Here is an 18192-nt window from a genome sequence, read left to right on the forward strand (position 1 = left end):
TTTTCAATGATCTTTTTTGTCTGTGTTATTTGAAGAAGATTGGAGAACGCATTTTTATCCTACTTTCCAGTAAAAGTTTTAAAAAAAGAAGAAAAGTACATAAGAATGCTAAATGCATCTTATCTTTAAAATGTCGCTTAAAAGGAGAATAAAAAGAAAATAAATCTTATATAATTAAAAACTGAGCGTATGTACCTATGTATGTATGTCCAAGTTACTTCTCCCGAACGCCAATGAACTGACCATCGAGCCAGGTATCGATAGATTTCTAATTTTCTTGTCTTTATGTTTGGCTATTTAACATAATCTTCCGATAATAATTAGCGGAGATATCAAATTAAAAACTATTAATTATGACACTTAGATTTCGACATAAAATCCCTATTTTTCAGACTTTTCTCCATTCAAATTATTATTCAGTGCTTCAAATCAACTTTCCGTAACATTGCTTTTATTAAAATTTGTAGTGTTAAGAAAATCATTAAACGTAAGATCTGTTGCAATTTTTTCCTCGAACATAAACAAACAAAATTTGGAATTTTGTTTTGAGGTTTTTCCTGAAATCGAAGATTTTAAAATGCTTCCATTTTGATTATTTTTCTGCGATCCACCGCAAAATTTAACTGAATTTTTTTTCTGTTCAAGCCTGATTGTTGAACATGCGTCACTTGACATAACTTTTATTTTCGAGGTAGACCGTGCAAAGGCGGGCGACGCAGGTAGTAAATATTGAAAAATTGAAAGTTGAAGAGAGGATTTTGAGGAAAATGTGCGTGTCTGTCTGTTTTCTCTCTCCTCTTGAAGGAAGAATCCAATTCAAGCAAGTTTTCTTTCGTTCGAAAGATCTCGGCGAGGACACCTCATTTCCATTTCACTTTTTGACTTGAACAATTTACCGTTCAATTTTGAACAGTTTAAAACTTAACATTAACACCTGTGGGATAATTTTAAGCAAATACAGATCACGAACTAGAAGACCGAATAAGTTTTAATTTTCAGATTAAATAATTTTAATTGTTTTCTCATTGCGCAAATAAAATGTTAACTTGTGCAAAAAAAAAAAAAAAAAAAAAAAAAAAAACAATATATATTTGAATAAAATCAGTTTTTTTTCGATGAAAATACGTTTACTAACATATTTCTCTTATCCTAATAACCGATGATCGAGTAACCCGCATGTTTCAACAATAAAACCACCACGGCATGAAAATTTGATAAAGTGTTTTGGTAATGCTTAATATGCAGGAAAGTCTTTATTGTGACAAGGCTGAACTCGATCCAGTAACTTAACTGTTTTATTGGTAAGACTGTTCCATTTCAGGGGAATGAAGAGACGAAAAAGAGGTCAACTATGAACGCTATCTACTGGAGTTTAGGATTCATCCACTGGAGTTAGGGTTGAAATTTCAAGTATCAAAAGATCATCAAACAGGCAATTGCTTCGTTAAAATGTAGAAGAAGAGAAGCAATTTTCACCCGTCATACCTTGACGGGCGATTTTCTAGTTATAATCATAATGACAGTGTTTCTAATCATGCTGCGGGATACAAGCAGAGTCGGATTTAGACTTAGCCATGCCCTAAGTTAGGTTGCCCCTTTTGTAGACAAATTAACTTTGTCGGGAGGCAAAATAGGCTTTTTTTCTTCACTATGTGTATCTTTTTCTGCTGATAATAAATACCCATCTATTTTTCTTTTTTGTGTTTAATGCTCCTGTTTTCATCTTTTTTTTTTCTTGACCTTAGAGAGTGACGACCCAAGAGATTGATGAAATGATCCACTTTAAATATGTATAGAATATCTGCAATTTTAAAGGGTCCGGGGGTAATTAAGGCAATAGTAGAGACATATTATGTGTAATGCATGAGATAGATTTCTGGGCAACTCTAAAAGACTGTGTATACATTTTATTTCAATGTTCTAACTTGCAATAATTAGTCATTTATTGAAATAAGTAATCAATTAAATTAAGTGCAAATAAATATTTTACATAAATAGTTTTATTGACAAATTATATATATTTACAAAATAATACACATTTTTGATTTTTTATTTTTTATCACTTTCAGTTTCTTTGGACTATCACCATCTTTTAGGAACTGTACATTCTCGGGCATCGAAATAGTATCTTCCATAGTCAATCCGGACTGTGTCAACATTTTATGCAGCACAATTCTGTAACTTCCAAGAACATTACTTCGAGAGCCCTTGGACTCAGCCTCTTCAATTAACATATCCATGGTGATACCTAAATCATGAAGCTTCTGCCTGGTTCCAAATTCAATTGTTGATAATGGAGTGTTCGTATTGTCTTCCCTGTTTGTAGTAGTTGGACTTTTGCTTGGAGTTGAAGAGGCAGTAGTATTAGCAACGCTGGAAGATATGCAATCCACATTTCCATTTTTATCCTTATCTTCAGACTGTGAAGATGACTTTGAGTCATTTTTCTCACTTATTTGCGTCGAACAAATTTCCGAGACTTGAAGACGATCCTTTGGTAAAGGTCCAGGAAGAGTTTGACCTTTCAGCCAATTCGACCTTTTGATTTGATCCAGACTAGTTCTCAGTTTTGGGTCTTGCTTCAGAATTCCAACGATGAGAAAATGGCATTCCGTGCTCAGGAAGTCCGGGATGGTAAACTCACCATCAAGTATTTGCTTTTTCAATCCAGCTACAGTCTGAGCTTTAAACGGCATAGTTGCTGTTAGCATGAAATAAAGCAATACTCCGAGAGCCCATACGTCCACAGCTGGTCCAGCATAGCTATCGTCACGGAATAGTTCTGGAGCTGCGTAAGGTGGGGATCCGCAGAACGTCTTCAGAGGTTCGTGGCAATCGCGAATGCGAGTGCTGAAACCAAAATCTCCCACTTTGACTGTTTCTGGGCCAGAGAAGAACACATTTTCTGCTTTCAGGTCACGGTGGACAATGCTATGAGCATGCTAAAAGTAAAAATGATAGAAATATTTAGAATTTTATACATTTCATAAATGAATAAATAAATAAACATTAGATTGGGGGAAATTTTGTTTTAGTAGTTTACGGCAGAGAGCGAATATTTAACCTATACACTAAACCTTTTAATCTTTTTTCTGCCATTGTCTCCCCAAAGTAATATAGTATCTTCATAATAAAATTTAATTATGCTTTTCGAGACCTTCTCAAAATGTTCTTATGAATTTTCCAGTAGTTTCAAATTATTTTTAATTTTACAAACAAACCAACTTGCTGCAAGTGCAAAGGGAGTTATTTCATTAATTTATGGATAGAAGAAATCATATCGACGATTTCACACGCGAAAGAATGATCGGACAGCTTGAGGAGGGGCTACATTGTAGCTGAATAGTTCAGCACTAACATAAGTGTTGTTTCGCGTGCTTGGAAAGTCTTACAAACCATAGGTAGAGCTGTTAAAAAAGGTTGGTGGTGGCCGGCAACCAGGAAAACAACCGAGGTTGATGACCGATATCTCTTCCTGCAAGCAAAAAAAGCCAGAAGCCAATCAGCAAGCAACACTGCTCAGCAAGTGTCTGCCGCAACAGTGCGAAAAGTGTCGTGGTTTACAGTGTCCTAACGTCTTCACACAAGCGCCTGTTCACCCATCCACCGTTTTGAACACTGCTTTGTAGGCCATCATAGGCATCGTTTACAGTGGTGTAAGGAGCATAAAAACTGGACATCTCATCAATGGAATCATGTACTCTTTACGGATGAGAGTAGTTTCAGTGCCACAAGTGATTCTCGACGCCTATTGATTTGGAGAGGGGTCGGACCACAGTTTAATGCCAGTAATGTAACGGAAAGACACCCACTATGGCGAACCCAGCCGTAGGTGGGGTCTGGTCTTTGGGGGACCGGGCCCGTCCCTATGCCGGTCCCAAGCCCGGGTAAATGGGGAGGGTTTTACGATGGTGTAGCATCCACGTATGTAAAACGACCACTCTTTACTTGCGTGTGAGCAGATTTGTATCTGCCCAATGGCTATCGAGTGGAACAGTGAGTAGGCAATGGGCACCACCGGAGTCAGGTCCGTACCTGGGTCCACGGTGTCTAGAGTCGTAAGTGGTTTAGATCTCGTTCCCTTATGGGTAGGGGGGCCCCGGCCGAAAGGTCCGTTCTCTGGAAGCCCCAGATGGCATAGCAGAGCGGGGTTCCCTGTTCCGTTCCGTACCCACTACGGCGGCCCTGGAGTTGTGTTTTGAGGAGGCAATATGCTGAACGGGAGGACTGAGTTCCATGTTTTTGACAGCGGTTCAGTAACAGAAGATCGCTATTGTAAGGATGTCATCCTTCTCCATATGCGTCTTCTTGGTTCAGACTTCATTTGTACAATGAACTGCCATACCGGACTGATGCTGTTCAGCAGCAACTGGAAAATGAAGATATCACGGGAGTACTTTGACCAGCGTACTCCCTCGATTTAAATCCGATAGAACATGTATATGATGCTTTGGGGAGATGTCTTTCGGCACGTTTACCTCCTCTGGTGAACAACCAAAAACTGATATAGATGCTGATTGAGGAATGGACACTGTTACCTCAACAACTGTTGAACAATCTTGTGCGGACTATAAAGAGATGGTGCGAAGTAACCACTGCAGTAAGGCGAGGGCATATCCTACACTAAAAAACATCTGCTTATTGCTATTTCTCTTAAAAAGACAATCAGGTGTGATGACACTATGAGTTCAAAAAAGCATTTTTTTTGTTTAATTCCATACTGTATGCATTGCATTTATTTTTGTGAAACTATGTGTAAACGAATCACACATTACCACGACAAGATTTACAGTAGAACATCAAAAATCCAATATGATAAAAATCTGAATGCTCTCACATGAAGTTTTAATAAACTGATCAACAACAACCCAGTAAAAAAATATGTGTAACCTTACTTCATAAAATCGGTGGTAACTTAGCTGCCTCCACTGCTCTGGAGTAACTTAACTGATATAAACGGTGTAAAGTTACACATCGCTTGTGGAAGGTTACTCCAATGTAATGTGACTATAGCGTAACGTTTCACTCATTTCTGCGAAGGGCTTCATCAGAATTTTCTGTAGGCTTACAGAAAAATTGCTTGTATGGTTACACATTAGCAAAATTTAAGCTTTCATTTAAATTTCTTGAACGGGTACTCGTTTTTAATTGTAAGTAGACGGATATTTCAAGTTAACTATTCGATGGATGGAAGTATCTAAATTTACTACTAAATTATCAAGTAATAATTTAGTAAATTGAAAGTACAAAACTAAATTAGTAGATTACAATACTTGAAATTTCGTTACAACAGTATAAAAAAGAATCATCCTAGAAACCACTTGTTTACAACTCGTGCTTTTAATTATTCGGTTATTCTATATTTACCAAGTTTATGTTTTTTCACAACCAATATAAGCCACTTAGTTATTTATTGTAATACACAAACAAGGCATTTTTATTTCACTAAGAGGGGAAACAACTCGAGTGGGGTCCGAACACACAACGTGTGTCTCACAAACAAGTCGCATAGCAAGAGCTTTCGTCGCTTGGTCACAAGGGCCAGTTTTCGTTTCGCTAATATGGGTCATTCCATACGAAATAAACAGAATTCGCAAAAAAGTGGTGGCCGCATGGTAACAGATTTTTATGAAATTTGGCATACAGGTTCCTTTAATGCCTATATAAAAATATCTAAAATATTTTTGCTTAAAATTTTTTATTCGAATAGTTACATGCGATTGAAAATTGGTCAAATTGAACAGCATTCTCATAAATGCTAAATGTTACATTATTGAAGGCTTGTATCTTATTAACTATTTAACACTAGAAAAATGGAGGGGCCTGTGTGGCCCCTCGCGTAGTTTGTTGTTTAATAACTCGGATAATATCTAACGGAACTTAATGGAATATTCTGACTTTTCATTATATGACACTATTTGAATGCTTGTTTAATCATTTAATCATTCGCCCCATAGTACTGTTAATATTGATCTTAATATTGATCCTTATGCCTAGAAAGACGGGAGGGGCCACAGTGGCCCCTAAGCATTTTGACAATAAAAAAATTAATTTTTTTCCTTTCTCCTAATTGTTGTAGCATAAAAAATTGAAATTCACTCTAGTTTAACCTGTAACTTCCTCTTTATGCAGCCAGTTGGATATCCAAATGCTATAAACAGTACCGACTGCTTAGCATCCTAACGGTGGCCATTGCTCTTAGAAAGAAAAACTAATTCAACCTTTTGCCCAGTATAGAGAGAAAAACTAAAAATAATTAAGTACTAAGTTTTTATTTAATCATGAAAGAAGGTGTATTAGGCATGTGGACTCCCTGAGGGATAATTTTCAAAAGAATTCACTCCAAAAATGGGTAGGGGCCACACTGGCCCCTTCAGTCTTTCTAGGTATACAGAAAATGTCAGTCGTTCTAGTGTTAATTAAAACATAAAAGTTATATTTTGTTGCAATCAATGGAGTAGGGTAATTAATCTGATGTCAGTAAAATTTTCAAAGCTATTATAGTTTACTTTTAACCGAGTTTCAAAAACTGAAAATATTTCAATTTTTGCATAATTAAGCATTTTATTTTTTAATCTCAATCTTTAAGGAATGCATTAGCTTTGATGAAATTAATACCCAATAATGTGCTAAGTATCATAAAAGAAATACCTTACTTTTGAAGTTGTATTTTAACTCCTTTGTCTTCAAAATCAGTTTTAAACTTAGTGCCATTTTGTAAAATGATGATTTTCCCCTTCACATAAACACAATAATTCAAATGAGGGAAAATTCAGACAACTTCAAAATTTTACAAGAATATAGAGCTGTGTTTCTACTATTTGCTTGAAGAAACTCGAAATTGGTTTTTGATTTCCAAACGTAAAATAAAATTCAGAAAAATAGCATTTTCTTTGTGTTTTATGGGTCAATCCATACAGGTTCGATGGATGGGTGCGCTCGACCATTTTTAATTTTTTTGAAATTCATATCTCTAAAAGCTGGATATGAAAGATGTTTAAAACCACTTTTATTTTTTCTCTAAACTGGACCCTTGATTTTTTAGAGGTCATAAAAAGTGATTTTCGTAGTCAAAAATGGTACTTTTAGATCTTTGAATTTTGGCCAAAATCTATTTGAATTACATTTATGACAATTACTTTAACGCTTTGATGTTAAAGTGCATAAATTGATAGTCTTACATGCTAAGTTACGTAGCTGTAAGTTAATAATTAAAATAACGGCAAAAGGTTAAAGTTCTGGGTCAAATGTAAAAATTTTACTCATTTCAAAGGGAGATAACTCGCGTAGGGGATGGAAACACAAAATTAAATACGACAAAAACTAATCACTGGAACCGTTCTAAAAAGAATATGTAACTGTTGCTGTGTGTTTGTGCACCCTTTATAGATTATAACCCCCCAAAAATCGGAAAAAAATGACAAAAATGGCATTTTTAAGCCCCTGTAAACCAAAAGGGGATGGAATTAAAAATAAAATTTCTTGGCCAATTGAATATTCCATTCAAGTACTATACATGTTATACATATTGTTTTTCGTATTTGGTTTGTAAAAAAGATACAGGTCTTTGAAATTGAGCAATTTTGCTAGTCAATTCACACACTAAAACAGAAATAAAAAGTGTGAAAACTTCATTGCACCTTCTTAAATGACGTATATTGTGCCCTATATAATGCATTATACTAAAAAAACATATTGTAATTTTCAAAATAATTATTTTATTTTTGTTACTTAGAAATATTTGAACATGAATGAGTAGTTTATACTGTATGGAACTTGTATGGATTGACCCTTATGTGAAATTACGAGAATTCAAAACGCTAGACTCAATGACGCAAAAGCAAGTGTATCTAACATTTATTTCGATTTTTAAAAAAATGTGCATTTTAGCAAGTATTTCATAAACATGCTTTTGAGAAAATGAAATACTAAAGAAATGATTAGTTTTGCTAAACTTACAATAAAAAGAACTAACTAATGAAATTTTGCCTAAGTTCTAGTTACTCTAGTAACAAAAATACGCTGATACCAATGATTAAAATTTAATAGCATCTAAAAGACACTTCAATGTATTACATAAAAAAACTTGAGTAAATTTAAAGCATTCCCTCATCTTCAAAAAAAAATTTTTAAAGTACGATTTCGTCATTAAGAAATTCATAAATAATAACTAAATTAGAGCAGATAGTTAGTTATAGATAGTTTTTCAATCTGAATCATTTTTACTCTTATATTTTCATTAAAAGAGCTAGAAGAGTGATTTGAAATCTGAAGTAAATTGGCAAAATTTCAATATTTGTTACTATCTCAGATTCAAAAAAAGATCCGAATAAATTTTACTTTGCTTTTTCCCAATAGAGATTTGTTTATAGAATGCGGAAATATTTATTTGTTAAGTGTACGTTTATAACTTATGGATTTATTGAGTCACAAACTGGCAGCAATGAACTCTGAAAATTTAGGCTTAGCGCAAGCATTTGCTCATTTTGCATGGAATGATCCTAATAAGAGTTTACAGTCGAGTCCCGACTTACGCGAGGGATGCGTACCAAGACTCCTCGCGCAAGTTGAAATTTCCCGTTGTGGAAAAATATATGCATACGAATTTTTTAAAGCATACCAAATACTTTTAGGCACTTATAAACACCCCTCAAACTGCTCTAAAGTATTCCTTAACCATTACAGTTTCTTCCATTAAAAACTGAACTTTTACAGTATTTAAAAAATAAAAAACTGTTATTCAACATGAAATACTTAAGATGCACAAAATGAATGACCAATGGGAATAAAAGATACAAAATAAAACAACACGGTACGCACTGCATGCAGTAAAATTAAAATGATGCACAAAATAGTACTGTACAGTAGATACAGTAGAAATATTTACGAGTTAAAAAATTAGGATACTAGAGATGATTTATGCTCCAAGATCAGATCGTTATTCTTATCTAATACATTTTTAAATACGCTTCACCTTTTATTTGAAACGTTTCAATTTGTGGCTACATCTCCTCTACCTGATCTTTTTATTAATCCACAATGCAAGAGCGCGCGTAGCTTTAATTTTCATAATTTTTACTTTGCTAGACTGCTCTGCAAGCTTCAATATTGAAACTAAGTTCCAAACTTTTACGGACATCTTTTTGCTTTGACTTTTAATTGTACATATGGAAGATTCACTCATAATTATTGTCGCGCTACCTTCGACGTTTTGTAATTGTTCAAGCATATCGAGAATCTTAGCCTTTTTAATTTTTTTTTTATTAGGAACTTTCTTTTTCTTCACATTTTCAAACTTTAGATGAAGGTGACCTCGCCTCCTAGTGTTCGGGCTATGGGGTCTTAAAGTCTGTCGAAATCTCAAGAAAAATCGCCAAATTTAAAGGCTAGGCAAGAAATTTAAAACCCCGCGCTATTTCATCGTCTGCATCTTGCAAGGCATCTCATTTCCATTTTGAGTCATCTGCAATGCGTGTGAAAAATGTTTTGCATTAATCCTTTACATGTGCGTGTTAAATTAAAAAATCACTATCGTAGTAGAAAGTAGATAGCTTTATTCAGAGGAACGACAACTTTACAACGCAATTAAACATAAATTTTAGAATTTCATTTGTGATAATAATACATTTCAGAATATTACTGTATTTTAAGTGTGTTAAGTGAATTAGTAAGGAAATGTGTTGTAAGTAGTTCTTCATATTCTCGGAGAATTACTATGAATAAGTACAAAAACAGGTTAATTTGAGCTCATATAGTATACAGATAATAAAATGGATAGGCATTGATGCTGAAATAAAATGGTCATGGGTTATAGTATCAGTTCTTATTTTTTTAAAAAAAGTGATAATCAATACATGACATTTTTTTTGTCTCACCAGTGTAAGGAAAAATATTTAACCTTTAATTTAAAATGAAAAAAAAAATCAATTATAAAGTGAAAACAACGGATAGTAAGTGTTAGTAATAAGCACTTCAAAATTATCGATATTGGAAATTGTATCATGGATAGAGGGAAATATATTTTTTTTATTCTTAAAAACTATTAATATTGTTGGCGTTCGTTACAACAACCCTTGTCGTCCGAACAAAACCTGTCACTACAGGTAAAATTGACTATGATATAAATGCACAACTATTGTATGTTATTTATTTATTTTTTTGAATACTGGAATAACTTTTACTCGTTTTGTTTCAATGAAACTACAATCACTTATTCATTTCCAGATTAGTGCACCACAATACTCGGACGTGATACAATTTGCATGGTACAAGTTTGGGTTTACAAACTCGGCTTCCTCCATTTGAAACATCTTTGCAATTTTGCTTTTCGGAGTTTGACCGATGCAATATCTGTACCAGACTTAAATTGATGAAATGTTCCTGGTGCCACAATTTTCTATCTTTTAATCATTATTTTGTTCAGTATCATATTTGTCAGGGTTAGTAGTATGTTTTTTTTTTCCTTTCGACAGGCTTCTTTAATTATGATTTTACTATGTTATACATCTTATTTTTATTTAACACCCATCCGCTAATTAAAATTTCTCAAATAGAAATATATTTTTTTAAAATTTATATTGCTTTAACTACACAAATTAACTTTTCACGGAAACTAAAAGAAATACTTATAAGAACTATAATAAGAAATACTTAAAATATAGTATATCAGTAATATTTTAATTAGCACTTGAAGTACTAAAGTAAAATCTACTTAAAATACACTAAAATGCAAAAATAAACTTTTATCCGGTTCGTCTCTTCGAAATTTTACTGGGGAAAGGGTTAATTCTGCCGTGGGAAGTTAAAGGGCAGAATCTGCAGAAATGAATTTTTGAGTATTTGAAGAAACGCTTTTCGGATTCCATACAGAAAAACGTTAGAATATAATGTCCTTTTTTTGCTTAATTTTCAAAGGAAACTAAATTAAGCAAGCTTGTACACTAAATCTGATGCACAGAAGATGACAAAAAAAAAAAAAAAAAAAAGGAAAACATACGCATTGCTGGAGGTTTGGTGGTAGTTTGGAAAAATGTTTGGTGGAATTCACCTTAGCTAGTCGACCCATGCGAAACTCCGCACGGTGCTTCGAATCGTTTCATAAGGCATTTCACTCTTCAAAAATTTCAAAGAAAGAACATTATGAAGAAGAACCGAAAAAAGTAAACGGAAAAAAGTAAGCGCACAAGAGAAGGCATGTAATTTGAAGACATCAGTAACAAAACCTCGTTAAATACAACGTTGTGATAATTTGATCATCGCTCACCTTTTGGTTGTACGCATTTTCAATGCAAAATCATTAACAGTGTGGCTGAGTGACTCGTGAAAAAGCAGTAATTTTGCATGTAAAAAAAAACAGGTTGTGGCAAATAGAGTCCTGCCCATGTGAGCATTTGACGGAAAAAAAGAAACATTAAAGAGATATTTATTAACACGGATTCGAACTGACGCCATTCTGATTAACAGCATGACACTCCAACAAATCTACCAATTGCGCCTTCCTTTTCGAATGCTATTCATTTAAGGAATGCGTAATAAAAAACAGCAAAAAAAGCTTTTTGCCGAAAAAAAGAAGATCATGCGTCTATGTTTTGTCATTAGCCAGCATGATACGACTTAAAGTTATTCGTAAAACATGGAATTTGATTAAAGAATGAGGAAGATCTCACGTAGCGATTGAAACAAACCTTCTAGAGAAGTAATAAATTCAATTGAAAATAAGTGTTTTTATTTTTGAATATTGAACAATTTCCCATAGCAGATTGCTTTAACCGTTACGGCTTAAATGCCCGCACATGTTTTTCTTTTAATCGAACACTTAAAATTCAAAACCAAAACCAGTTGAACTGAGTCCGTTTTTAAGTTAAATTTTTCGAACGTAGACAAAATGTTTTTTTTTTTTTTTTCAGCCAAAAGCAGAGGAGTGGAAAATGATTTCTTAGTAATAAAGTTGATAATAATTTTAATGTTTTATATCGTATTCGAATAAATATTTAAAGGTTTAATGGGTGAAACTCGTAGTTTCAATTTGGCGCAGTAATTTTTTATTTGTACAAAAAGTCGAACACTGCTATTAGAAAAATCTACATTTCAGCATACAATGAAAATGTTTTTCTGCACAAAAAGGATTCTCTTGAGGTAAATTTAATACTTTTTTATGCTTACATTATGCTTAGTGGTCTGGAAGGAGTCAAAGTTTTAAAAAAAGGAAGAACACCCTTCACCTCTGAACTAAGTTCTTTTTTAAGCGTAGCTTTCCGAATGTAGTAAAAATGTGATAGGCTATTTGTTTTTTTGCAAAAAGAAGAAAAAATATATATTTTACCCTTTAAATTGAGGCAGTAATTTTTTATTTGTACAAGAGTCAAAAACTCATTAGAAGAATCTATATTTCAATATACGATTTATTATTTTTTTCTGAACAAAAAACAATTCCATTCTAGTCTGTAATCTTAAACCTGATACTTATATTTTCGCTTACATTATGCTTTAATTTTCTTACCGGAGTCAAAGCTTTTTTTAAAAAAAAAAGCCTCACAATTAAGCAACATGTTGCATCAAGTTTTCATAACAGCAAGGAGAATTTCCGTCTCATCTATTCTAGTCCCTCATATTTGTTATTCATTGTTCTTAAATGTTCATGTAATGCGTGATATTTCTATAATTTTTTGACGCAGATTGTCCAGACATGGGTCCGAACACTCATTCTCCTGATTACCCGTCGATCGCTCTGCCGATCGAACTGTTTAGCTCTGTCGACGAAAACCTCATTCTGGTTCTTTAAAACAGGTTTTTTTTGACTGTAGGTCTATTTTTCGTCAGTAGCTTGCACGATATGCTTTAAAATAAGGTGTAAATCAAACAAATCGATCAAGAATTGAGGAAGATCTCGCGTAGAAACGAAAAACAGGCTACAGAATTAATATATAAAGATGTTTAGGAGACTCGTCAAGAGAGAGAGAGAGTGAGGTGGTTTGAAATCAATTTACATTATATTTGCATTGTTTTTAAAATAGAAAAACCCAAATATTTCGGGTGACGGCGGCGGCGTTCCCCCGCGTCTTCCTCCCCAACCATACTACACTTTTGCAAGTACATGTAAATACTTTTTCTTTGAATATCAGGAGAGTCAAACGCCACTTCCTGACCCCCTTAAGTTGTGGACCTGCTTTCATCACCAACAATAAGATAAAACTTAAATTTAATCTTGTTTTAAAGTTGTCGTAATCTGGAAAAACTTTCCATTTGCTGAGCTTGGTTGTGATTCTTAAGTTTGATACACACACGTAAAGCAGGGGTGCCTATTTCCTCCAAGAGCGATAATGCCCCTCCCATACCTGGAAAGGCCCACAAAAAAAGGCACCCCCCGAGGGAAAAAATTACCTAAAAACAACCCCCTAAAAATTTTAATGGTATGTGCCACGAGTAAAGTATTTACTTAAAACGCACATTCTATATCTTTCACGCACTTTGGTAACAACCAAAACTGGCAATGAGATGTCTTGTCAGATGCAAATGTTGAATTCGCGCCGTACCTACCATTTTTAAACGAAATTAGTCAAATTCGGCAGACTTTAAGACTCATACTTCGATAACGGGCTCACGATGTCACATAGCTTTTGTGCCATAGACATATTTTACGATGCTCTTTCAAATGCTACCAATTTGGATTTTTTTTTCGAATTTCCTTGATCGTGTGGTTTTCTGGTAAGATTTTTTTTGCACATAAAAACGCAAGCCAAAGTTAAGGGTCTGATTGTCTCATTTACAAGCAGAGGGATACGTTTACCGATCACCCCCGTGTAAAATGAAGTTCTACGTTCAAGAAGACGGGGCGACGTGCCTTCTCGTGAAAAATGGACAATACCTTCAAGTCATTTTAATTAGTTATTATGAAAAAACGTAAAAGAATAACATATTACCATGTGATCCACAGCAGCAGTTATTTGTGCAAAGATAGGTTTTGCAGCTTTCTCGGTAAACTGTCCATTTTGGGAAATCCTGTGGAACAATTCTCCTCCCCCAGCATATTCCATAACCAAGTAAATCCTAGAAAAGGTTTCTAAAACTTCATACAATCGTATTACGTTAGGGTGATGTAAAGATTCCATAGAAGATATCTCTCTGGACAGCATTCTTTGAGTTTTCTTGTCTAGCTTTGATTTGTCCAAGATCTTTACTGCAACTCGTTCTAAAGAGAAAGATCAGAAATTGTCAAAACTACATTCTTTAAAAAATACTCATTTATTGAAAAGTAATGATCAATTTAATGATCACGTGATGTGGTAAAATTCATAAAAATTCAAAGATTAAATTGGGCTGGTTACGTTATAAGATTAAATAAAGAACGATCAACAAGCAACAATTTTTTTGGCTAAGCCTACAGGAGTTAGAACAAGGGGTCGACCTAACCTCAGATGGATTGATTGCGTTCATAAAGATTTTTCTGCCATAAAAGTGAAAAATTCGCAAGTCATGGCCAAAAAAGGAGAAGCCTAGAAGAAAATTTTTTGAGATGGTCAGGGCACACTCAGGGCTGTCGTGCCACTGAGGAAGGAAGGAATAATCAATTTTCATGTAGTTGTTGCAAGCCTAACCCAGCAACATCGCAACGCTGTGATTAGGACGTGCGTAGCCTTCACAATGCTGCCAGGTTAGGTTTGCCCCGACTATAGTTTATTGCAGAACTATATCCTGAATATTGGGTTGCTAAAAGCTTTTATGTTGGCTGTGTACAGTTAAAACTGCGGGTTGCATATTGCACCTTTTAGGGTGAAATGTAGTAGTACCAGCGATACTTTCATAAGGGTGCTAATTGACTCTTTAAAGCACTCTTAAATGTGACATTTGGTGCCGTATGGCACCTTGTGAAACCTCGAAGGGTGCCACTTGGCTCCCTCTGGTACCTTTAAAGGAGCCACAGAGATCCAAATAGGAAACTGAAGGGGGTGTCGCTGGCGTTACAACGTTTCACCCTAAAAGATGTTATATGCAACCCGTAGTTTTAACAGTGTAAACTCATGAATTTAACACTGTATGGCTTAAACCGGGAACGACATTGAATACACGTTTTTCAAAGTTACAAGGAATGCCCGTTGTTGCTTGTTACTTTGTTGATTTATTTATTTTTAGCTGCAATAACTGCAAACCCTTTGACTTGTAAGCATTTTTAAACCTATATTATTTTTCTGACATTACTAGAAAAATCTTAGTTTCAGATAGGGGTACTCTTAGTTTTAGGTGCAGTTTGGCATACAATAAATAGAAGAACAATAGAAACAAGCCATTATATTGTAGAACTTTATTTTTGTTCCGCGAATGAGATAAGGATGCATAATACTGCATACACTAAATAAAGTATACGACAGTACAATCATAAATAATAATAATGCCGATTAAAAATTTTTTGGTGTTGGAAGTAAAGAATTAGTTTTGGTATATACAGGGTGACAAGAAATAACTTCAACACACATAACAAAATTTTTGGCTCTGGTTCGCAACTCAATTACTGATATTTTATCCTATCCCTTGCATAAGGATTTCTTTAGGCAATGTTTTAGGAAGTTTAGCACACAACCTTGTCTCCAATACCTTCTTGCACTGTTGAACTGCGTCAATGACCCCAATCTAATGGTTTGGGGTGAGATATGTGCTAGTGGAAAAATATGACTTGTTTTTGTTGATTAGAGGAACTAGTCAAGAAACATATCGCAAACGCATTTTGGAATAGGTTATCAAATGATGAAATGCCATTCACAGAGTGCAATATTTAATTTGCAACTTTACTCAAGTGAATGGTAACCATATGGTTGATAGCAAGCATATTTAATTCGCTTCTTGATTACCATAACGTGGAAATGCGGTAGACAGATGCACCAAAGTACATCATTTGTGACGTCATAAAGACCACGCCTTATTTTTTCAAAATCGGACAGTTAAAAAAAATTAAAAATTAAGTGTAAGGAAAATGAAAGCTTTTCCTCGCTCCATGTTATTTATTTATGTATTTTATTTTATTTTTTATTTTTTGCTTATTCTATCAATTTCAGTAACTAAAAGTATAACTTTTGACTGGAGGAAACAACCCCATTGAGCTTATTTCATATGTTGATAATAAATGGCACCTACCTTTAGTTAGGGAATGAATGGCAGTTTTGACTTGTGAGAAATTCCCCGTTCCCAGTTCTTCTTTCAATTTGTAAAATCCTATCCGTCGTCCCAGAGCTATTTCTTTTTGCCATTTCTCGTCGCTTCTTAGTTTTTTCAGCACTTTCTGATAGGGTGTGCAGACGTCTTTCGTGACATTATTATCTTCCTCTTCCACATCCTGTAGAAATAAAGAGGAATTACTATGAATAATTAAAACGACATAGAAGCCAACAGTATTAGACAAAAAAGTATTTTAATCCTTAATCAGTTAATGAGGAAAAATTTCACACCAATTTCAACTAAGGTTGATGTCTTATAATGAACTATTTGACCATCTCCCATTAGCTAATGCCTTTCTGATGCAAAGGGAAGTTTACATTCTTTTTTTTTTTTTTTTTTCATGTTGCAAGCTTAGAGTAGGAATTAGTAAATGGAGGGAACAAGTCCAATCATTGGCTTAGCAAAAACTGGCCCAAAGATCCCAAATCACGTGACTCAACGACCACGAATGGTTAGCACGTTTTGCTTGAACCAAGTTAAAGAAACCTGATTTCTACCAATGCTATGTCACGTAAAATCTATCACGTGATTTGGGATTTTGGCTTCACGACTAAAAGTCTTCACTCTCTCCATTTTATCTCTTCTCAATGGTTGCAGGGCTATTAAGCTACCTCAAAATAAATAAATAAATGAATGGATAAAACTAAAAAAAAAGACGAAATAAAAAGTAAATAAATATTTTCTTTTCCAACGTAAGATATATGGCAAATAAATATTCAAGAGGAAAACAGAAACAGAAACAAGAATTGAAACAAAATAATAAAAGTCATTTCCTCATGCACAGTCTCCAGAATCAACATTTCTCCGTCTCCCATTATCCCTGTATTGCGATATATGAGAGATGGTGCTCATCCTTTGTCCCAGTGTTGCACTGTAAAAAAACTCCGAAACGTCACTAATTACTTTCGGGTATTCAAGGGTTTACACCAGTTTCCTGTGAAAGACAAGTTTTTTTTTTGGGAAAACGTTTCCTGAATTGCAACAACTTCCATAAATGCTAATTTTATACTGCGGTGAAAAACATTTTTAGCCACCAGTGTAAAAATATATTAGGCCTCTTTCAGCTTAGTTACGGTTCCTCCGGATTGACCGAGCAAAATCAAATGTGAAATGCAGTCTCCTGTTATTGTAGCTTTGAAAGGATTGCTTGCCATTCCATCTTTGTTTCTGCCATATATGCTGTAGCAGCATTCCTGAAAAATCAGCAAGGCTATTATAATATACATACTAGAAAATCGCCCGTCAAGGTATGACGAGTGAACATGGCTTCTACATTTGAACGAAGCAATTGCCTGTTTGGTGATAGTTTGATAGTTGAAATTTTAATCCTACCTCCAGTGGATTAACCCTAAACCTCAGTAGATAGGGTTCATTGTTGACCCCTTTTTGGTCTCTTCGTTCTCTTAAAATGGCAGTCTTACCAGTAAAACATTCAAGTTACCGGATCCAGTTCAGCCTCGTCAAAATAAAGCATTTCCCTTCATGTCAAACATTACCAAAAAATATTATCAAATTATCACGCCGTGGCGCGAGTTTCATTGTTGGTGATGTCAGGAGCGTTCCTTGATCATTTGCTATAATATATGTGAGGATATAAGTCTTTACTGTAGGTTCCTGTATTAGTCCACGAACATGACTGTCTTTGAATCGGAAAGTTTCTGAATTTCTCAGAAAGATTCCATGATAATTTCAGAAAGGTTACTAATTTTTAGAGGGAAACTTCTTTAGTTTTCACAGATATGTTACTGTCAGAAATTAGGCACATTAACTGCCCGTTATTTTCCAGGAACCTTTTCCAAAAAAAATAGTGTGCAAAGTGAGCAAATTAAGTTTGGCAAAACACCAATTCGAACCGAGTGCGCCGCCAGCAATCATGCCCCGCAATTAAGCGCAAGTCGTCACTGCTGTAGGTCGAGGTCAATCAGCGACATTGTATAAGTAAATAATAAATGAAAAATTGAACTGGTTTCTGGCAAATTTAGATTT

The 18192-nt window shown here is 34.4% G+C and overlaps 1 protein-coding gene across 1 annotated transcript in view; it reads right to left on the reverse strand.

Annotated features, from left to right (window-relative positions):
* Window positions 1–2003: 2003 nt before the first annotated feature.
* The window catches only part of LOC129217297 (serine/threonine-protein kinase NIM1-like), a 61194-nt gene continuing 45005 nt past the window's right edge, over window positions 2004–18192 (reverse strand). The window contains exons 3-5 of the mRNA XM_054851572.1: window positions 16126–16324; window positions 13920–14188; window positions 2004–2942 (exon numbers count right to left, since the gene is read on the reverse strand). Of these exons, the coding sequence (XP_054707547.1) occupies window positions 2022–2942; window positions 13920–14188; window positions 16126–16324 (1389 nt within the window). The 3' untranslated portion in view covers window positions 2004–2021. The remainder of the gene's footprint in view (window positions 2943–13919; window positions 14189–16125; window positions 16325–18192) is intronic.

Source organism: Uloborus diversus, chromosome 2 (assembly GCF_026930045.1).
Source record: "Uloborus diversus isolate 005 chromosome 2, Udiv.v.3.1, whole genome shotgun sequence".
In the NCBI taxonomy this organism is placed as follows: Eukaryota; Metazoa; Arthropoda; class Arachnida; order Araneae; family Uloboridae; genus Uloborus; species Uloborus diversus.